The 23,634-nt window shown below is 45.2% G+C and overlaps 1 protein-coding gene across 1 annotated transcript; it reads left to right on the plus strand.

The window, feature by feature from the left end:
• Nucleotides 1-22,195: 22,195 nt before the first annotated feature.
• On the plus strand, nucleotides 22,196-23,025 carry LOC119319644 (E3 ubiquitin-protein ligase ATL23-like). Its single transcript, XM_037594089.1, has one exon. It carries the CDS (start codon nucleotides 22,422-22,424, stop codon nucleotides 22,890-22,892), a length of 471 nt encoding a protein of 156 aa, XP_037449986.1. The 5' UTR covers nucleotides 22,196-22,421; the 3' UTR covers nucleotides 22,893-23,025.
• The last annotated feature ends 609 nt before the right edge of the window (nucleotides 23,026-23,634 follow it).

Here is a 23,634-nt window from a genome sequence, read left to right on the forward strand (position 1 = left end):
TAGCAGAAATGGGGATCAATCTCGAGGTCAGGCGCCATGTTTGGTTCATTAATCCTCACATGAACACTTATACCATATAACGTTTTGATTCAATAAAGCTGCAATTGGTCTGCTAAAAGAACTAGTAAGATGCATATATTATATTTATTGGCACAAACTAGCAAAAAGGCCCGTGCGTTGCAATGGTAAAAATAATTATAATCTTGAATGGCCATGACCACATTTTACTACATCACCAAGATAAAGTACCACACTCAATTTCGTGAAATCATGCACAACTATTGAAATCATGACCATTTTTTAAACCCGTGAACATATTTGAAATCATCAACATTTGTCAAATTTTCTAACATTTTTTGAATTCATGAACATTTTATACTATTTACAAAAAGTTTAAAAAAATTCTGAACATTTTCTAAACAGTTTTCTTGAATCGGGGAACATTTCTAGAGTCGACGAACATTTCTTGGGAAATTAGTGGAACGATTTTTGAAATTCACAAACATTTTGTTGATTAAACGAACATTTTTTGAAATGCATGATCATTTTTTGAATTAGCGAACAATTTACGAATGGATAAACTAATTTGTAAGTCACGAACAGTTTTGAAACTTTTAGGATATTTTTCCATTCATAAACATATTTTGAATTGGCGAAACTTTGTTCAATTTCATTAACATTTTTTAAAACACAAAATTTTTAAAAATCATGAACTTGTTTTTATTTCCCGAACACTTGTTTTCAAAATTTGAAACATTTTTAATAAGCAAACGAGTTTTTTATCCACAAACTTTTTGTGATTTATTAAATAATTTATTTAAAAATTCCCTTTTTAAAATTTTGACACTATTTTGAAGTCCCAAATTATTTAAAGAATAAAAATATAAAAAACAAATAAAAAAGTAAAAAACAAAATTTATAAAACATGCCGTCCGTACAAGGGCCTGCCCAAATGGGCGCGCTGCATGTTTTGCAAGTGGGATCCGGCTTGCCTGCTTCCTCCCCATGCTCTCATTTGTGCTCCCACTTCATTGTACGGCTGTTTTTTTTTCTTTCTAATCTAATCATCTCCCCCTGATTTTAAGAGGGTGGGGCCGGTCTTTATTTTGTTTCAATCAAATCAACCCACATATACGGGAGCATGGATGGGCACATGCGCGGGGAGCAAGCAAGTCTATTCCCTGCAAGTGCGTAGAGCACAGTATGCGAGGTCCTACTGCATGGTCCGGCCCAAGTGAAAGATTCCTCATGTAAAAGCTTTTTCTATCACTTATAGATGATGGATAATATTGTACATTGGGGGCAATTTCCCTGACGTACCACGAGCAGCAGTAGCACATTTATTATTATATTAGATAGAGATATATCATTTACTTTTTGCCAAAAAGGACTGTCTTATTATTAACTGTTGTGGTCTTCACTAATATGCCCAATTGGCATTGCATGAGTATTACCTATGTTACTACCACTATGACTAGTCTTAGAGCATCTCCAAATCCCACCCTCAAACCGCTCACATCTGTCTGTACCATGTTGTTTGGTCACGAAAACCACCAACACGGTCCTATATCGGTTCGAGGCGCGATTTAGACGTACTTTCTCCTGCAAACTGAAAACAAATATGGGCCGGACAATACCCACTCCCCCTTTTGAATGCCCTGGCCCAGCCAAACCCCCTCCCTCGCTCGTGCACGCTTCCCGCCCAAAACGGCCAGTGCCACTCCAGAGCGTCAGTGCCCGCGATCATGGTCGGCCAGAGCGAATGCGACCACTCACTAGCGCTGGCATTGAAGCAGCGCATCGGCTAAGAGAGTGTCGCCCGCGCCGCCTCCCAGTGTAGGCGTTTGCCTTGCGTTCAAACGACATGACGGTCAGCCGTCTGTCCATCTGCCGCCCACATTAATGACACACGGTTGCTGAGGCGGCTACTCCGTCGCCACCCGTCCATCCCTCTGCCGCCCACCATGCTATATAAACTGCGTCCCCGGCCAAAGCCGCAGTCATCCACCTCCGATCCCTCTCTGCACCACTCCCACCATGGATTCCTCCCGCGCCAAAGCTCTCTGGGACGAGCTGACGCTGGACCAGAAGAGGAGATGGCCGCCATAGTTGGCGGAGGATGACAACGTCTCAATGGAGGACGCGGTCGGCGATGAGCATGCGCCACCCTCCTCGTCCGCGCCACCCTCCTCCTTCGTGCCACCCTCGCCGGTGCATTGCACCATGACCATCGGCGAGGCCCATGCCCATTACATGGACATGGTGCGGGAGGAGCGATAGTAGTTCCGGGAGGCGCATGTCGACGCCGCCCACACCACCAGCTTGTCCAGGAGAACCTTCAGGCGGAGGAGCAGCTCGTCGCCGGCAGGGTGATCTCGCCGGATGTGGACCTGACGGAGCAGGCAGCGCTGGTCGACTCCTACCGCTCCGCCTCGCCCGCTGGGGGTATCGCCAGCGGGCGTCGGAATTGGCGGCCACCTACAAGGAGGGCGACCAAGCGGGAGAGGCTGTGTTCGGCGAGACCGAGGAGGAGGAGGAGGAGATCGCTGGCTCCGTCGAGGCTGCACCCCGTCGCCACGACCACGAAGTCGGCACATCCGCGGGCGCCGTCGGCAGGAGGAAGGGTACTGCACGGTAGGTCTCCGTCGCTCGGGTCCCAAGAAAGCCACCGCTCCTCCCCTCTTGTTGAAGTCAAGCTTGGTAGGCTAAACTTTGGCGGCTGATTAGCCGCTTGGCGGCGACGTGGAGGCGGACAACTTCACTTTCTGGGTCTCCGAAGGGGGAGGTGCAGAGCAGCGAGGCGGAACTAAAGAAGGCAAAGATTTTGTTCACGGGGTTCATGGCCGGACATGAGGAACGGGCGCCGGCGATCATAGATTAGGTGTATTAATTATACCGCCAGAGCCGAATGAGCACCGCTTAGTTAATGTTAATGTAATGAAATCCATCATGTTTATGTGAAATCCAACCGTGTTTGAACGAATTTCATCCGGTTAGTTTGAATTGTTGAATGAATGTATGTGGGCACCGTTGGATGGCGGCTTCCTGCATCCGTGTCCGCAGACTTGTCCCCCTGTCCGCGGATAGATGCGGGAAGAAATTTGTGGGTCGTTGTTGGAGATGCCCTTAGTGAAGGAAATATGCCCTAGAGGCAATAATAAAGTTATTATTTATTTCCTTATATTATGATAAATGTTTATTATTCATGCTAGAATTGTATTAACCAAAAACTTAGTACACGTGTGAATACATAGAAAAACAGAGTGTCACTAGTATGCCTCTACTTGACTAGCTCATTGAATCAAAGATGGTTAAGTTTCCTAGCCATAGACATGAGTTGTCATTTGATTCATGGGATCACATCATTAGAGAATGATGTGATTGACTTGACCCATTCCGTTAGCTTAGAATTTGATCATTTAGTATATTGCTATTGCTTTCTTCATGACTTATACATGTACCTATGACCATGAGATTATGCAACTCCCAAATACCGGAGGAACACTTTGTGTGCTACCAAACGTCACAACGTAACTGGGTGATTATAAAGGTGCTCTAAAGGTGTCTCCGATGGTACTTGTTGAGTTGGCATAGATTGAGATTAGGATTTGTCACTCCGGTTGTCGGAGAGGTATCTTTGGGACCTCTCAATAATGCACATCACTATAAGCCTTGCAAGCATTGTAATTAATGAGTTAGTTGTGGGATGATGTATTATGGTACGAGTAAAGAGACTTGCCAGTAACGAGATTGAACTAGGTATTGATATACCGACGATCGAATCTCGGGCAAGTAACATACCGATGACAAAGGGAACAATGTATGTTGTTATGCGGTTTGACCGATAAAGATCTTCGTAGAATTGTAGGAACCAATATGAGCATCCAGGTTCCGCTATTGGTTATTGACCGGAGACGTGTCTCGGTCATGTCTACATAGTTCTCGAACCCGTAGGGTCCGCACGCTTAAAGTTCTGTGACGATCGGTATTATGAGTTTATGTGTTTTGATGTACCAAAGGTAGTTCAGAGTCCCGGATGAGATTGGGGACATGACGAGGAGTCTCTAAATGGTCTACACGTAAAGATCGATATATTGGACGACTATATTCGGACATCAGAAAGGTTTCGAGTGATTCAGGTATTTTTCAGAGTACCCGGGAGTTACGGGAATATGGGGGAAGAAGTATTGGGCCTCATGGGCCAAGTGGTGGAAGAGAGGAGGCAGGACAAGGCAGGGCGCGTGGCCCCCCTAGCCCAAACCGAATTGGACAGGGGGCTGGCCCCCTTTCCTCCTTTCCTCCCTCTCCTTCCTTCTCCCTCTCCTCCTTCCTTTCCCCCTCCTAGTAGGAGTAGGAAAGGGGAGTCCTATTCCTACTAGGAGGAGGATTCCTCCTCCTGGCGCGCCCTACAAGGGCCGGTCGGCCTCCCCCCTTGCTCCTTTATATACGAGGGCAGGGGCACCCCAAGACACACAAGTTGATTGTTCCAAGATGTGTGCGCTGCCCCCCTCCATCATAATCCACCTCGATCATACCGTAGCGGTGCTTAGGCGAAGCCCTACGTCGGTAGCATCATCATCACCGTCATCACGCTGTCGTGCTGACAGAACTCTCTCTCGAAGCTCTGCTAGATCGGAGTTCATGGGATGTCATCGAGCTGAACGTGTGCTGAACTCGGAGGTGCCGTGCCTTTGGTACTTGGATCATTCGGATCATGAAGACGTTCGACTACATCAACCGCGTTCTCATAACGCTTCTGCTTACGGTCTATGAGGGTACATGGACGATACTGTCCCCTCTCGTTGCTATGCATCACCATGATCTTATGTGTGCATAGGAATTTTTTTGAAATTACTACGTTCCCCAACAGTAGCATTTGAGCCAGGTTTATGCGTAGATGTTATATGCACGAGTCGAACACAAGTGAGTTGTGGGCGATACAAGTCATACTGCTTACCAGCATGTCATACTTTGGTTTGGTGGTATTGTTGGATGAAGCTGCCCGGACCGACATTACGCGTACGCTTACGCGAGACTGGTAGTACCTACGTGCTTTCCACACAGGTGGCTGGCGGGTGCCAGTTTCTCCAAGTTTAGTTGAATCGAGTGTGGCTACGCCCGGTCCTTGTGAAGGTTAAAACAGCACATACTTGACGAAATATTGTTGTGGTTTTGATGCGTAGGTAAGAACGGTTCTTGCTCAGCCCGTAGCAGCCACGTAAAACTTGCAACAACAAAATAAAGGACATTTGCAGGGCTTGTTGTGATGTGATATGATCAAGACGTGATGAGATATAAGTTGTTGTATGAGATGATCATGTTTTGTTGAAGTTATCGGCAACTGGCAGAAACCTTATGGTTGTCTCTTTATTGCATAAGATGCAAGTGCCATGTAATTGCTTTACTTTATCGCTATGCGATAGCAATAGTTTCAAAAGCAATAGCTGGTGAGACGACCATGTGACGACACATTGATAAAAGATCAAGATGATGGAGATCATGGTGTCATGCCGGTAGCAATGGAGATCATGACAATACTTTGGAGATGGAGATCAAAAGCACAAGATGATGATGGTCATATCATGTCACATATTTGGATTGCATGTGATGTTTATCTTTTATACATCTTATTTTTGCTTAGTTCGACGGTAGCATTATAAGATGATCTCTCACTAAATTTCAAGGTACAAGTGTTCTCCCTGAGTATGCACCGTTGCCAAAGTTCGTCGTGCCGAGACACCACGTGATAATCGGGTGTGATAAGCTCTATGTTCACATACAACGGGTGCAAGACAGTTTTGCACACGCAGAAATACTTGGGTTAAACTTGACGAGCCTAGCATATGCAGATATGGCCTCGAAACACTGAGACCGAAAGGTCGAGCGTGAATCATATAGTAGATATGATCAACATAGTGATGTTCACCATTGAAACTACTCCATCTCACGTGATGATCAGACATGGTTTAGTTGATATGGATCACGTGATCACTTAGATGATTAGAGGGATGTCTATCTAACTAGGAGTTCTTAAGTAATATGATTAATTGAACTTAATTTTATCATTAACTTAGTCCTGATAGTATTTGCATATCTATGTTGTAGATCAATAGCTCGCGATGTAGCTCCCCGTTTATTTTTGATATGTTCCTAGAGAAAAACTAAGTTGAAAGATGTTAGTAGCAATGATGCGGATTGGGTCCGTGATCTAAGAATTATCCTCATTGCTGCACAGAAAAATTATGTCCTTGATGCACCACTAGGTGACAAACCTATTGCAGGAGCATATGCACACGTTATGAACGTTTGACAAAGCTTGGTATGATGACTACTTGATAGTTCAGTGCACCATGCTTTACGGCTTAGAACCAGGACTTTACAAATGTTTTGAACACCACGGAGCATACAAGATGTTCCAAGAGCTGAAATTGGTATTTCAGACTCATGCCCGAGTCGAGAGGTATGAGACCTCTGACAAGTACTTTGCCTACAAGATGGAGGAGAATAGCTCAGCTAGTGAGCATGTGCTTAGAATGCCTAAGTACTACAATCACTTGAAACAAGTGGGAGTTAATCTTCCAGATAAGATAGTGATTGACAGAGTTCTCCAGTCATTATCACCAAGTTACTAAAACTTCGTGATGAACTATAATATGCAAGGGATAACGGAAACGATTCCCAAGTTCTTCGTGATGCTAAAATCGACGAAGGTAGAAATCAAGAAAAACATCAAGTTTTGATGGTTGACAAGACCACTAGTTTCAAGTAAAAGGGCAAGGGAAAGAAAGGGAACTTCAAGAAGAATGGCAAGCAAGTTGCCACTCCTATGAAGAAGCCTAAATATAGACCCAAGCCTGAAACTGAGTGCTACTACTGAAGGAAATATGCCCTAGAGGCAATAATGAAGTTATTATTTATTTCCTTATTTCATGATAAATGTTTATTATTCATGCTAGAATTGTATTAACCGGAAACATAATACATGTGTGAATACATAGACAAACAAAGTGTCACTAGTATGCCTCTACTTGACTAGCTCGTTAATCAAAGATGGTTATGTTTCCTAACCATAGACAAAGAGTTGTTATTTGATTGACGGGATCACATCATTAGGAGAATTATGTGATTGACTTGACCCATTCCGTTAGCTTAGCACTCGATCGTTTAGTATGTTGCTATTGCTTTCTTCATGACTTATACATGTTCCTATGACTATGAGATTATGCAACTCCCGTTTACCGGAGGAACACTTTGTGTGCTACCAAACGTCACAACGTAACTGGGTGATTATAAAGGAGCTCTACAGGTGTATCCAAAGGTACATGTTGGGTTGGCGTATTTCGAGATTAGGATTTGTCACTCCGAATGTCGGAGAAGTATCTCTGGGCCCTCTCGGTAATGCACATCACATAAGCCTTGCAAGCATTGCAACTAATGAGTTAGTTGTGAGATGATGTATTACAGAACGAGTAAAGAGACTTGCCGGTAACGAGATTGAACTAGGTATTAAGATACCGACGATCGAACCTCGGGCAAGTAACATACCGATGACAAAGGGAACAACGCATGTTGTTATGCGGTCTGACCGATAAAGATCTTCATAGAATATGTGGGAACCAATATGAGCATCTAGGTTCCGCTATTGATTATTGACCGGAGACGTGTCTCGCTCATGTCTACAATGTTCTCGAACCCGTAGGGTCCGCACGCTTAAGGTTTCGATGACAGTTATATTACGAGTTTATGAGTTTTGATGTACCGAAGTTAGTTCGGAGTCCCGGATGTGATCACGGACATGACGAGGAGTCTCGAAATGGTCGAGACATAAAGATTGATATATTGGACGGCTATATTCGGACACCGGAAGTGTTCCGGGTGATTTCGGAGAAAACCGAAGAGCCGGAGGGTTACCGGAACCCCCCGGGAGAAGTAATGGGCCATATGGGACTTAGTGGAGAGAGAGAGGGGCAGCCAGAGGTGGGCTGCGCGCCTCCTCCCCCCTGGTCCGAATTGGACTAGGAGAGGGGGCGGCGCCCCCCCCCCCCTTCCCTCTCCCTCCCCACTTCTTTCCCCCTCCTAGTAGGAGTCCTACTCCTACTAGGAGGAGGACTCCTCCTGGCGCGCCTATAGGGGCTGGCCGGCCTCCTCCCCTTGCTCCTTTATATACGGGGGCACCCCTAGACACAAGTTGATCTCCAAGATCGTTCTCTTAGCCATGTGCGGTGCCCCCCTCCACCATAGTCCTCGATAATATTGTAGCGATGCTTAGGCGAAGCCCTGCGACGGTAGTGCATCAAGATCGTCACCACGCCGTCGTGCTGACGGAACTCTTCCCCGACACTTTGCTGGGTCGGAGTCCGAGGATCGTCATCGAGCTGAACGTGTGCTAGAACTCGGAGGTGCCGTAGTTTCGGTGCTTGATTGGTCGGGCCGTGGAGACGTACGACTACATCAACCAAACGCTTCCGTTGTCGATCTACAAGGGTACGTAGATCACACTCTCCCCTCTCGTTGCTATGCATCACCATGATCTTGCGTGTGCGTAGGAATTTTTTTGAAATTACTATGTTCCCCATTAGTGGCATCCAAGCCTAGGTTTTATGCGTTGATGTTATGCACGAGTAGAACACAAGTGAGTTGTGGGCGATATAAGTCATATTGCTTACCAGCATGTCACACTTTGGTTCGGCGGTATTGTTGGATGAAGCGGCCCGGACCGACATTATGCGTACGCTTACGCGAGACTGGTTCTACCGACGTGCTTTGCACACAGGTGGCTGGCGGGTGTCAGTTTCTCCAACTTTAGTTGAACCGAGTGTGGCTACGCCCGGTCCTTGCGAAGGTTAAAACAACACCAACTTGACAAACTATCGTTGTGGTTTTTGATACGTAGGTAAGAACGGTTCTTGCTAAGCCCGTAGCAGCCACGTAAAACTTGCAACAACAAAGTAGATGACGTCTAACTTGTTTTTGCAGGGCATGTTGTGATGTGATATGGTCAAGACGTGATGAGATATAAGTTGTTGTATGAGATGATCATGTTTTGTTAAAGTTATCAGCAACTGGCAAAATCCTTATGGTTGTCTCTCTATTGCATAAGATGCAAGCGCCCAATAATTGCTTTACTTTATTGCTATGCGATAGCAATAGTTGCAAGAGCAATTGTTGGCGAGACGACCACGTGACGACACATTGATATAGATCAGAATGATGGAGATCATGGTGTCATGCCGGTGACGATAAAGATCATGACAGTACTTTGGAGATGGAAATCAAAGGCGCAAGATGATGATGGCCATTTCATGTCACATATTTTGATTGCATATGATGTTTATCTTTTATACATCTTATTTTGCTTATTTTGACGGTAGCGTTTTAAGATGATCTCTCACTAATTATCAAGAAGTGTTCTCCCTGAGTATGCACCGTTGCGAAAGTTCTTCGTGCTGAGACACCACGTGATGATCGGGCGTGATAGGCTCTACGTTCAAATACAACGGGTGCAAAACAGTTGCACACGCAGAATACTCAGGTTATACTTGACGAGCCAAGCATATACAGATATGGCCTCGGAACACGAAGACCGAAAGATCGAGCGTGAATCATATAGCAGATATGATCAACATAGTGATGTTCACCAATGAAACTACTCCATCTCACGTGATGATCGGACATGGTTTAGTTGATTTGGATCACGTAATCACTTAGAGGATTAGAGGGATGTCTATCTAAGTGGGAGTTCTTAAGTAATATGATTAATTGAACTTAAATTTATCATGAACTTAGTCCTGGTAGTATTTTGCAAATTATGTTGTAGATCAATAGCTCGCGTTGTTGCTTCCCTGTGTTTATTTTGATATGTTCCTAGAGAAAATTGTGTTGAAAGATGTTAGTAGCAATGATGCGGATTGGATCCGTGATCTGAGGTTTATCCTCATTGCTGCACAGAAGAATTATGTCCTTGATGCACCGCTAGGTGACGGACCTATTGTAGGAGCAGATGCAGACGTTATGAACGTTTGGCTAGCTCAATATGATGACTACTTGATAGTTTAGTGCACCATGCTTAATGGCTTAGAATCGGGACTTCAAAAACGTTTTGAACGTCATGGAGCATATGAGATGTTCTAGGAGTTGAAGTTAATATTTCAAGCAAATACCCGAGTTGAGAGATATGAAGTCTCCAACAAGTTCTATAGCTAAAAGATGGAGGAGAATCGCTCAACTAGTGAGCATGTGCTCAGATTGTCTGAGTACTACAATCGCTTGAATCAAGTGGGAGTTAATCTTTCAGATAAGATAGTGATTGACAGAATTCTCTAGTCACCATCACCAAGTTAGTAGAACTTCGTGATGAACTATGATATGCAAAGGATAACGGAAATGATTCCCAAGCTCTTCGTAATGCGGAAATTGACGAAGGTAGAAATCGAGAAAAACATCAAGTGTTGATGGTAGACAAGACCACTAGTTTCAAGAAAAGGGCAGAGGGAAGAAGGGGAACTTCAAGAAGAATAGCAAGCAAGTTGCTGCTCAAGTGAAGAAGCCCAAGTCTGGTCCTAAGCCTGAGACTAAGTGTTTCTACTGCAAAGGGACTGGTCACTGGAAGCGGAACTACCCCAAGTGATTGGAAGATAAGAAGGATGGCAAAGTGAACATAAGTATATTTGATATACATGTTATTGATGTGTACTTTACTAGTGTTTATAGCAACCCCTCAGTATTTGATACTAGTTCAGTTGCTAAGATTAGTAACTCGAAACGGGAGTTGCAGAATAAACAGAGACTAGTTAAGGGTGAAGTGATGATGTGTGTTGGAAGTGGTTCCAAGATTGATATGATCATCATCGCACACTCCCTATACTTTCGGGATTAGTGTTGAACCTTAATAAGTGTTATTTGGTGTTTGCGTTGAGCATAAATATGATTTGATCATGTTTATTGTAATACGGTTATTCATTTAAGTAAGAGAATAAATTGTTGTTCTGTTTACATGAATAAAACCTCATATGGTTACACACCCAATGAAAATAGTTCATTGGATCTCGATCGTAGTGATACACATAATCATAATATTGAAACCAAAAGATGCAAAGTTAATAATGATAGTGCAACTTATTTGTGGCACTGCCGTTTAGGTCATATTGGTGTAAAGCGCATGAAGAAACTCCATACTGATGGGCTTTTGGAATCACTTGATTATGAATCAGTTGATGCTTGCGAACCATGCCTCATGGGCAAGATGACCAAGACTCCATTCTTCGGAACAATGGAGCGAGCAACAGATTTGTTGGAAATCATACATACTGATGTATATGGTCCGATGAATATTGAGGCTCGCGACAGGTATCATTATTTTCTGATCTTCACAGATGATTTGAGCAGATATGAGTATATCTACTTGATGAAACATAAGTCTGAAACATTTGAAAAGTTCAAATAATTTCAGGGTGAAGTGGAAAATCATCGTGACAAGAAAAGAAAAGGTTTCTATGATCTGATCGCGGAGACAAATATTTGAGTTACGAGTTTGGTCTTCAATTAAAACATTGTGGAATAGTTTCACAAACTCATGCCACCTGGAACACCACAGCATAATGGTGTGTCCGATCGTCATAATCGTACTTTATTGGATATAGTGCAATCTATGATGTCCCTTACCGATCTACCACTATCGTTTTGGGGTTATGCATTAGAGACAACTGCATTCACATTAAAGGGCACCATCTAAATCCGTTGAGATGACACAATCTGAATTATGGTTTGGCAAGAAACCAAAGTTGTCGTTTCTTAAAGTTTTGGGTTGTGATGCTTATGTGAAAAAGTTTCATCCTGATAAGCTCAAACCCAAATCGGAGAAATATGTCTTCATAGGATACCCAAAGGAGACTGTTGGGTACACCTTCTATCACAGATCCGAAGGCAAGACATTCGTTGCTAAGAATGGATCCTTTCTAGAGAAGGAGTTTCTCTCGAAAGAAGTGAGTGGGAGGAAAATAGAAAAGTTGATAAGGTAATTGTACCTTCTCCCTTATTGGAAAGTAGTTCATCACAGAAATCTGTTCTTGTGACTACTACACCAATTAGTGAGGAAGCTAATGATGATGATCATGTAACTTCAGATCAAGTTACTACCGAATCTCGTAGGTAAACCAGAGTGAGATCCGCACCTGAGTGGTACGGTAATCCTGTTCTGGAAGTCATGTTACTAGACCATGACGAACTTGCGAACTATGAGGAAGGGATGATGAGCCTAGATTCCGCGAAATGGTTTGAGGCCATGAAATCTGAGATATGATCCATGTATGAGAACAAAGTACGGACTTTGATGGATTTGCCCGATGATCGGCAAGCCATAGAAAATAAATGGATCTTCAAGAGGAAGACAGACGCTGATAGTAGTGTTACTATCTACAAAGCTAGACTTGTCGAAAAAGGTTTTTGATAAAGTTCAAGGTGTTGACTACGATGAAATTTTCTCACTCATATCGATGCTTAAGTCTATCCAAATCATGTTAGCAATTGCTGCATTTTTATGAAATCTGGCAAATGGATAAACAAAACTACATTCCTTAATGGATTTAAAGAAGAGTTGTATATGATGCAACCAGAAGGTTTTGTCAATCCTAAAGGTGCTAACAAAATATGCAAGCTCCAGCGATCCATCTATGGACTGGTGCAAGCATCTCGGAGTTGGAATATACGCTTTGATAAGTTGATCAAAGCATATAGTTTTATACAGACTTGCGGTGAAGCCTATATTTACAAGAAAGTGAGTGGGAGCACTACAGCATTTCTGATAAGTGTATGTGTATGACATATTGTTGATCGGAAATAATGTAGAATTATTCTGCAAGGCATAAAGGAGTGTTTGAAAGGATTTTTTCAAAGAAAACCTCGGTGAAGCTGCTTACATATTGAGCATCAAGATCTATAGAGATAGATCAAGACGCTTGATAAGTTTTTTCTTCAATGAGTACATACCTTGACAAAATTTTGAAGTAGTTCAAAATGGAACAGTCAAAGAAAGAATTCTTGCCTGTGTTACAAGGTGTGAAATTGAGTAAGACTCAAAGCCCGACCACGGCAGAAAATAGAATGAGAATGAAAGTCATTCCCTATGCCTTGGCCATAGGTTCTATAAAGTATGCCATGCTGTGTACCAGACCTATTGTATACCCTACACTAATTTTGTCAAGGGAGTACAATAGTGATCTAGAAGTAGATCACTGGACAGCGGTCAAAGTTATCCTTAGTGGAATAAGGATATGTTTCTCGATTATGGAGGTGACAAAAGGTTCGTCGTAAAAGGGTTACGTCGATACAAGTTTTGGCACTAATCCAGATGACTCTTAGTCTTCATCTGGATACATATTGAAAGTGGGAGCAATTAGCTAAAGTAGCTCCGTGCAGAGCATTGTAGACATAGAAAATTGCAAAATACTTATGGATCTGAATATGGCAGACCCGTTGACTAAACTTCTCTCACAGGCAAAACATGATCAAACCTTAGTACTCTTTGGGTGTTAATCACATAGCAATGTGAACTAGATTACTGACTCTAGTAAACCCTTTGGGTGTTGGTCACATATCGATGTGAATTTTGGGTGTTAACCACATAAAGATGTGAACTATTGATGTTAGATCACATGGCGATGTGAACTAGATTATTGACTCTAGTGCAAGTGAGAGACTGAAGGAAATATGCCCTAGAGGCAATAATAAAGTTATTATTTATTTCCTTATTTCATGATAAATGTTTATTATTCATGCTAGAATTGTATTAACCGGAAACATAATACATGTGTGAATACATAGACAAACAAAGTGTCACTAGTATGCCTCTACTTGACTAGCTCGTTAATCAAAGATGGTTATGTTTCCTAACCATAGACAAAGAGTTGTTATTTGATTGACGGGATCACATCATTAGGAGAATGATGTGATTGACTTGACCCATTCTGTTAGCTTAGCACTCGATCGTTTAGTATGTTGCTATTGCTTTCTTCATGACTTATACATGTTCCTATGACTATGAGATTATGCAACTCCCGTTTACCGGAGGAACACTTTGTGTGCTACCAAACGTCACAACATAACTGGGTGATTATAAAGGAGCTCTACAGGTGTCTCCAAAGGTACATGTTGGGTTGGCGTATTTCGAGATTAGGATTTGTCACTCCGATTATCGGAGAAGTATCTCTGGGCCCTCTCGGTAATGCACATCACATAAGCCTTGCAAGCATTGCAACTAATGAGTTAGTTGTGATATGATGTATCACGGAACGAGTAAAGAGACTTGCCGGTAACGAGATTGAACTAGGTATTAAGATACCGACGATCGAATCTCGGGCAAGTAACATACCGATGACAAAGGGAACAACGTATGTTGTTATGCGGTCTGACCGATAAAGATCTTCGTAGAATATGTGGGAGCCAATATGAGCATCCAGGTTCCGCTATTGGTTATTGACCGGAGACGTGTCTCGGTCATGTCTACATTGTTCTCGAACCCGTAGGGTCCGCACGCTTAAGGTTTCGATGACAGTTATATTATGAGTTTATGAGTTTTGATGTACGAAGTTAGTTCGGAGTCCCGGATGTGATCACGGACATGACGAGGAGTCTCGAAATGGTCGAGACATAAAGACCGATATATTGGACGGCTATATTCGGACACCGGAAGTGTTTCGGGTGATTTCGGAGAAAATCGGAGAGCCGGAGGGTTACTGGAACCCCCCGGGAGAAGTAATGGGCCATATGGGCCTTAGTGGAGAGAGAGAGAGGGGCAGTCAGAGGTGGGTTGCGCGCCTCCTCCCCCCTGGTCCGAATTGGACTAGGAGAGGGGGGCGGCGCCCCCCCTTTCCCTCTCCCTCCCCACTTCTTTCCCCCTCCTAGTAGGAGTCCTACTCCTACTAGGAGGAGGACTCCTCCTGGCGCGCCTATAGGGGCCGGCCGGCCTCCTCCCCTTGCTCCTTTATATACGGGGGCAGGGGCACCCCTAGACACAAGTTGATCTCCAAGATCGTTCTCTTAGCCATGTCCGGTGCCCCCCTCCACCATAGTCCTCGATAATATTGTAGCGGTGCTTAGGCGAAGCCCTGTGACGATAGTGCATCAAGATCGTCACCACGCCGTCGTGCTGACGGAACTCTTCCCCGACACTTTGCTGGATCGGAGTCCGGGGATCGTCATTGAGCTGAACGTGTGCTAGAACTCGGAGGTGACGTAGTTTCGGTGCTTGATCGGTCGGGCCATGGAGACGTACGACTACATCAACCAAACGCTTCTGTTGTCGATCTACAAGGGTACGTAGATCACACTCTCCCCTCTCGTTGCTATGCATCACCATGATCTTGCGTGTGCGTAGGAATATTTTTGAAATTACTACGTTCCCCATCAATTACTGCAAAGGAAATGGTCACTGGAAGTGGAACTGCCCTAGATACTTGGCGGATAAGAAGGATGGCAATGTGAACAAAGGTATATTTGATATACATGTTATTGATGTGTACTTTACTATTGTTCATAACAACCCTTGGTATTTTGATACTGGTTCAGTCACTAAAGAGTAGTAACTCGAAACGGGAGTTGCAGCATGAACATAGACTAGTTAAGGGTGAAGTGACGATGTGCGGTTGAAGTGGTTCCAAGATTGATATGATCATCGCACACTCCCTATACTTTCGGGATTAGTGTTAAACCTAAATAAATGTTATTTGGTGTTTGCGTTGAGCATGAATATGATTTGATCATGTTTATTGCAATACGGTTATTCATTTAAGTCAAAGAATAATTGTTATTCTATTTACATGAATAAAACCTTCTATGGTCATACACTCAATATAAATGGTTTATTGAATCTCGATCGTAGTGATACACATATTCATAATATTGAAGCCAAAAGATTAAAAGTTACTAATAATAGTGCAACTTATTTATGGCACTGCCGTTTAGGTCATATTGGTGTAAAGAGCATGAAGAAAATCCATGCTGATGGGCTTTTGGAATCACTTGATTATGAATCAGTTGATGCTTATGAACCATGCCTCATAGGCAAGATGACTAAGACTCCGTTCTCCGGAACAATGGAGCGAACAACTGACTTATTGGAAATAATACATACTGATGTATGCGGTCTGATGAGTGTTGAGGCTCGCGGCGGGTATCATTATTTTCCGACCTTCACAGATGATTTGAGCAGATATGGGTATATCTACTTGATGAAACATAAGTCTGAAACATTTGAAAAGTTCAAAGAATTTTAGAGTGAAGTGGAAAATCATCATAACAAGAAAATAAAGTTTCTACGATCTGATCGCAGAGACAAATATTTGAGTTAAGAGTTTGATCTTCAACTAAAACAATGTGGGATAGTTTCACAAATTCATGCCACCTGGAATACCACAACATAATGGTGTGTCCGAACGTCATAACCGTACTTTATTGGATATAGACATATAGTGCAATCTATGATGTGTCTTACCGATTTGCCACTATCATTTTAGGGTTATGCATTAGAGACAACTACATTCACATTAAATAGGGCACCGTCTAATCCGTTGAGACGACACCGTATGAACTATGGTTTGGCTAGAAACCTAAGTTGTCATTTCTTAAAGTTTGGGGTTGTGATGCTTATGTGAAAAGGTTTCAGCCTGATAAGCACAAACCTAAATCGAAAAAGTGCGTCTTCATAGGATACCCAAAAGAAACTGTTGGGTACACCTTCTATCACAGATCCGAAAGGCAATATCTTTGTTGCTAAGAGTGGATCCTTTCTAAAAAGGAGTTTCTCTCGAAAGAAGTGAGTGGGAGGAATGTAGAACTTGATGAGGTAATTGTACCTTCTCCTGAATTGGAAAGTTGTTCATCACAGAAATCAGTTCTAGTGATCTCTACACCAATTAGTGAGGAAGCTAATGATGATGATCATGAAACTTCAGATCAAGTTACTACCGAACCTCGTAGGATAACCAGAATATGGTCCGCACCAAAGTGGTACGATAATCCTTTCTGGAAGTCATGTTACTAGACCATGACGAACCTACGAACTATGAGGAAGCGATGATGAGCCCAGATTGCACAAAATAGCTTAAGGCCATGAAATCTGAGATGGGATCCATGTATGAGAATAAAGTATGGACTTTGATTGACTTGCCCGATGATCGGTGAGTCATTAAGAATAAATGGATCTTCAAGAGGAAGACGGACGCTGATAGTAGTGTTACTGTCTACAAAGCTCAACTTGTTGCAAAAGGTTTTCAACAAGTTCAAGGGGTTGACTACGATGAGACTTTCTCACCCGTAGCGATGCTTAAGTCTATCCGAATCATGTTAGCAGTTGCCGCATTTTATGAAATCTGGCAAATGGATGTCAAAAATGCATTACTTAATGGATTTCTTAAAGAAGAGTTGTATATGATGCAACCAGAAGGTTTTGTCGATCCTAAAGGTGCTAACAAAGTGAGCAAGCTCCAGCGATCCATCTATGGACTGGTGCAAGCATCTCGGAGTTGGAATATATGCTTTGATAAAGTGATCAAAACATATGGTTTTATACAGACTTGCGGTGAAGCCAGTATTTACAAGAAAGTGAGTGGGAGCACTAAAGCATTTCTGATAAGTATATGTGAATGACATATTGTTGATCGGAAATAATGTAGAATTTTCTGGAAAGCATAAAGGAGTGTTTGAAAAGAGTTTTTCAAAAAAAAGACCTCGATGAAGCTGCTTACACATTGAGCATCAAGACCTATAGAGATAGATCAAGACGCTTGATAATTTTTTTCAATGAGTACATACCTTGACAAGATTTTGAAGTAGTTTAAAATGGAACCGTCAAAGGAGTTCTTGCCTGTGCTGCAAGGTGTGAAGTTGAGTAAAAACTCAAAAGCCGACCATAGCATAAAATAAAAAGAGAATGAAAAGTCATTCCCTATGCCTCAGTCATAGGTTCTATAAAGTATGCTATGCTATTTACCAGTCCTATTGTAGACCTTAGCATGATTCTGGCAAGGGAGTACAATAGTGATCTAGGAGTAGATCACTGGACAACGGTCAAAATTATCCTTAGAGGACTAAGGAAATATTTCTCGGTTATGGAGGTGATAAAAGAGTTCGTCGTAAAGAGTTACGTCGATGCAAGCTTTTTTACATCGGTCTAGATGACTCTAAGTCTCGATCTGGATACGTATTGAAAGTGGGAGCAATTAGGTAGAGTAGCTCCGTGCAGAGCATTGTAGACATAGAAATTTGCGAAATACATACTGATCTGAATGTTGCAGACCCGTAGACTAAACTTCTCTCACAAGCAAAACATGATCACTCTTTTGGTGTTAATCACACAGCGATGTGAACTAGATTATTGACTCTAATAAACCCTTTGGGTATTAGTCACATGGAAATGTAAACTAATCACATAAAGATGTGAACTAGATTATTGACTCTAGTGCAAGTGGGAGACTGAAGGAAATATGCCCTAGAGGCAATAATAAAGTTATTATTTATTTCCTTATATCATGATAAATGTTTATTATTCATGCTAGAATTGTATTAACCGGAAACTTAGTACATGTGTGAATACATAGACAAACAGAGTGTCACTAGTATGCCTCTACTTGACTAGCTTGTTGAATCAAAGATGGTTAAGTTTCCTAGCCAAAGACATGAGTTGTCATTTGATTAGCGGGATCACATCATTAGAGAATGATGTGATTGACTTGACCCATTGCGTTAGCTTAGCATTTGATCGTTTAGTATATTGCTATTGCTTTCTTCATGACTTATACATGTTCCTATGACTATGAGATTATGCAACTCCCGAATACCGGAGGAACACTTTGTGTGCTACCAAACGTCACAACATAACTGGGTGATTATAAAGGTGCTCTATAGGTGTCTCCGATGGTACTTGTTGAGTTGGCATAGATCGATATTAGGATTTGTCACTCCGATTGTCGGAGAGGTATCTCTGGGCCCTCTCGGTAATGCACATCACTATAAGCCTTGCAAGCATTGTAACTAATGAGTTAGTCGCGGATGATGTACTACGGAATAAGTAAAGAGACTTGCCGGTAACGAGATTGAACTAGCTATTGAGATACCGACGATCGAATCTCGGGCAAGTAACATACCGATGACAAAGGGAACAACATGTGTTGTTATGCGGTTTGACCCATAAAGAAGAATATGTAGGAACCAATATGAGCATCCAGGTCCCGCTATTGGTTATTGACCGGAGACATGTCTCGGTCATGTCTACATAGTACTCGAACCCGTAGGGTCCGTACGCTTAAAGTTCTGTGACGATCGGTATTATGAGTTTATGTGTTTTGATGTACCGCAGATAGTTCGGAGTCCCGGATGAGATCGGGGACATGACGAGGAGTCTCGAAATGGTCGACACGTAAAGATCGATATATTAGACGACTATATTCGGACATCAGAAAGGTTCGGAGTGATTCGGGTATTTTTCGAAGTACCGATGAGTTACGGGAATACGGGGGAAGAAGTATTGGGCCTCATGGGCCAAGTGGTGAAAGAGAGGAGGCAAGATAAGGCAGGGCGCGCGGCCCCCCTAGCCCAAACTGAATTGGACTAGGGGGCCAGGTCCCTTTCCTCCCTCTCCTTCCTTCTCCCTCTCCTCCTTCCTTTACCCCTCCTAGTAGGAGTAGGAAAGGGGAGTCCTACTCCTACTAGGAGGAGGACTCCTCCTCCTGGCGCGCCCTGCAAGAGCCGTCCGGCCTCCCCCCTTGCTCCTTTATATACGAGGGCAGGGGGCACCCCAAGACACACAAGTTGATTGTTCCAAGCCGTGTGCGGTCCCCCCTCCACCATAATCCACCTCGATCATATCGTAGTGGTGCTTAGGCGAAGCCCTGTGTCGGTAACATCATCATCATCACCGTCATCACGCCGTCGTGCTGACGGAACTCTCCCTCGAAGCTCTGCTGGATCGGAGTTCGTGGGACGTCATCGAGCTGACGTGTGCTGAACTCGGAGGTGCCGAGCGTTCGGTACTTGGATCGGTCGGATCGTGAAGACGTTCGACTACATCAACCGCGTTCTCATAATGCTTCCGCTTATGGTCTACGAGGGTACGTGGACGATACTCTCCCCTCTCATTGCTATACATCACCATGATCTTGCGTGTGCATAGGATTTTTTTTGAAATTACCATGTTCCCCAACACTTGGAGGCCTACATGTATTTTCACTACCACTTTCACACCAGTCTCTACAGTGTTTTTATGTCAGTTTATACAATGATTCTACATGAATGTGTAAGAGCATCTATATCCGCTTAATAAATCGGCCCCTCAAATGCCCGCGGATGCGCCCGGGCCCGTCCGCGGGCATTGACCGGGCACTCCTCATATTTATTGTCTTGCATCCGCGTATCTCATATCCGGTGTCTTATATCCATACTACCATGCACACGTTGATTTATCCTATGTGATCAGACGACATACAACAAAATTGCGCAGGAACACAAGATCGGTTGCAAACGGACATAAACATACTTCACCACATACAAAAGATCACAGTTCATCCAAGGACAAGTTCATAAATTTCTACAACTAAAACAATATAAACATTGAGGAGGAGGGGGCCGGAATCACCACTTCCTCCCTGGGCCTTTGCCCTTCTGGTCGCCGGCGCAACTGTAGGCGTCCGTAGCTGGTGGAGGGTCCTGGTCGTCGGACGACGAGGTGCAGCTGTCGCCGCCGTCGGAGTCGGTGTCGGAGAGGACGATGAGCCCCTTCATCCGATGGACCACCCTGTCCTGTTCCCGCTTCAGCCTTGCCACTCCAGCCTTCTCCGCCGCTGCCTCCCTCGTCTCACGCTCCGACTGCTCAATGGCTAGCCGGAGCGCCTTGGCATTCTTTTGTTGAAGGCGGCGAGCGTTAGTCTCCGCCGTCATGAGGGAGCGGCGGTACACCTAGGCGAGGAGGCGCGCGTCCTCGTCGGCGTTCGTCTCCGTCCCGTGGCGGCGACGCGCGAACTCCTCCGTCGCCTCCCTTCCCCGTGCACGCCGCCTCTCGCGGTGCGCGGTGCGCGCCTTCGACTCTGGAGTGCGCGTGCGGGCCGGAGGCGCGGGCACTAGCACCCAACACTGGCCGCGTGGGGGAGCGGTCGGCGGGGGAAGGAGATGGTGCGGGGCCGGTGCGGTCCGTGTTGACCGGGCCTCGCTGCGCGCATGCCAGGAGGGTCCAGCTCCGGCGTCCGCGTTGCGCCGGCGTGGGAGGTGCGGCGACGCTCCAGATCCGGAGCTTTCGTCGGTCTCCACTTTGGACCGCTCCAGTGCAATGCGGAGGGCCATCTCCTCCTTGTAGTGGAGCTCCGAGCCAGAGTCGTCGCCAGAGCAGCTCATGGTGGTGGATGGGATCGGAGCCGGAGTGGGAGAGGAGTGGACGGATGGAGCGAGAGAGGAAGAGAGTGAGCTAGGGTTTGAGCTCGCCGCCCGGATTTGGGTTTTTTGTGGGGTCCATGTTGGGCCGGACCCGTCAGGCGGACGCGTCCGGACGTGCCCGGGCTGGCCCATATCCGCTCTAAATTAGGCTGGATATGAGGAATGTCGGTCAGCCCGGACGTTTGAGCCCCGTTTGAGAGGTTCAATTGGATCAAATTTTTGTGACCGCTCACTGGCCGGACGGCCTGTCCGGGTGTTTGAGACGGGTATGAGAGACCCTGTTGTAGATGCTCTAATGCAACTTACGGAGTCTACTTCACTTCACAATTATACGTTTCACACTAATATCATTTGGAGGATAATGCATTTTACACTAGTTTCTACTCCATTTTCTGTGGCCTCGTTAAGCCAACCCTAGTCTTGCTACCGCTACGTGTCCGGAAGACAAACCAAACCACCTTGTCATTCGTCAACACGTAGCTGTACCCGAAGTTCCAGATCGCGACCATGTGGCAAGCTTATTCAGAACCTGGAGTTGGAAGCCACGCCACGCACTGATATGAAACCAACAAGGGATCGAAGGAAAACGATTAAACGAGCGTAGCCCGCAGTCTCGCCAAGTCCGGCATCCCACCGGCGCGTCCCTTTCTTTCCAGTAAACACCATCCACAACGCTACTCTTGCAAAGCGGTTATTCTAATCAGACGCTGCTTCCGCCCGGCAATGGAGACGATCTGATAAAGACACATGGAGGAGCGTACACAGCGGCACATGATGTCGCTTTTAAGGACAGCGGTTTTGTCAAACTGAGGAACATGATAAGGGTGCCAAAATATGGAAGATTGACGGAGAGATGCAGTATTGCAGTTGAGTGATTGACCTTTCTCCGAGGAGCAGTGAGGACTGGTTCGTTCTACTTGGCAACTTGCGTCTTGGATCATCTGCCCAGTTGTGTACAGCCTTTGCTTTAAACTCTACTCTCAGCGAAGATCAGTTTGCGCGTCTGCATGGCGCGAATGGCGGTCTCCGTGCTCTTCCTCATCGCCGGCGTCGTGCTCATGCTCGCGCTGCACGTCCTCGTCATCGTCTGGGCGGTCCGGCGGGGCGCCGTGCTGCGGCTGCGGGGTGCGGCGCGGGAGCGGGACCAGGAGCAGGGGGAAGCGACGGGTCTGACGGCCGACGAGCTGGGCGAGCTGCCGTGCCAGGACTTCAAGGCCGCCGCCGCGGTCGGGACGGGTGCCGCCGAGTGCGCGGTGTGCCTGGAGGCGTTCCAGGGGGGCGACCGGTGCCGCGTGCTGCCGGGGTGCCACCATGGGTTCCACGCGCAGTGCGTGGACTCGTGGCTGCGCCAGAGCCGCCGGTGCCCGGTGTGCCGCGCCGAGGTGGCCTGCCGCGGCAAGGCGGCCGGCGCGGCGGTTGTCGATGAGGCCGCCACATCGGAGATCGTCGCTGAAAGACTGGGAGGTGCAGATCGCTAGCGGATTTTGTTTGACCGAGACTCGTGTGCCGTCGTTGATTAGCTTGTGATTTTTTTTAGTACGATTAGCTTGTGATTGTACATAAAGTAATCCATCTAGCATTTGGAGTCCTCCTTTGTAATTTTTCTGATTTCATTCATTCCGTACATTAATTTCTTGTTTGATGAGAACGGAGCGTGACTCAGTTGGCAAGGCCCGCGAGTTCGCAACCAACCCATTAATGTTCAAGTCTAGACTCGAGCGCTTGATGCTCATGAAGTTTTCTTCTATATAAAAAAAATGTCAGCAGACTAGTCTAACCCGGGTTGGTCTCATTTTTTTTCTTGTTTGATATAGTAATATTGTAGTTTCTAAGAGCATCTCCGACAGATGTGCTAAATAAGCCGCACGCTGGATAAAGCAGCTATATAACATGTGCGCGATCGAAAATAGTGCTTCAGCAGCCGTATTATAATCCTACGCGCGGTAAACAAGGTTCAGCGCACTGGGAAAACCGCATCGCGCGCTAGACATCGAACATTTGCGCTCGAGCGAGCAACCGCTGCCCTGAATTCTCCGGTCGCGCCCAGTTTCACCCCGCGCCACGCCCCTGCCGGCGATGGACCGCCGCGCCGACATCCCCTCAACCCTTCCCTACACCCGCGACCCCTTTGCCGCCGCCCCCGCAAACCCTAGCGCGGGGTTGACCTCCGGCTTCGCTGCTCGTGCCGCACCGGCTCCAAACATTGGTCTCGCACGCGGC

The sequence above is a fragment of the Triticum dicoccoides genome, chromosome 6A (genome assembly GCF_002162155.2).
Source record: "Triticum dicoccoides isolate Atlit2015 ecotype Zavitan chromosome 6A, WEW_v2.0, whole genome shotgun sequence".
NCBI lineage: Eukaryota > Viridiplantae > Streptophyta > Magnoliopsida > Poales > Poaceae > Triticum > Triticum dicoccoides.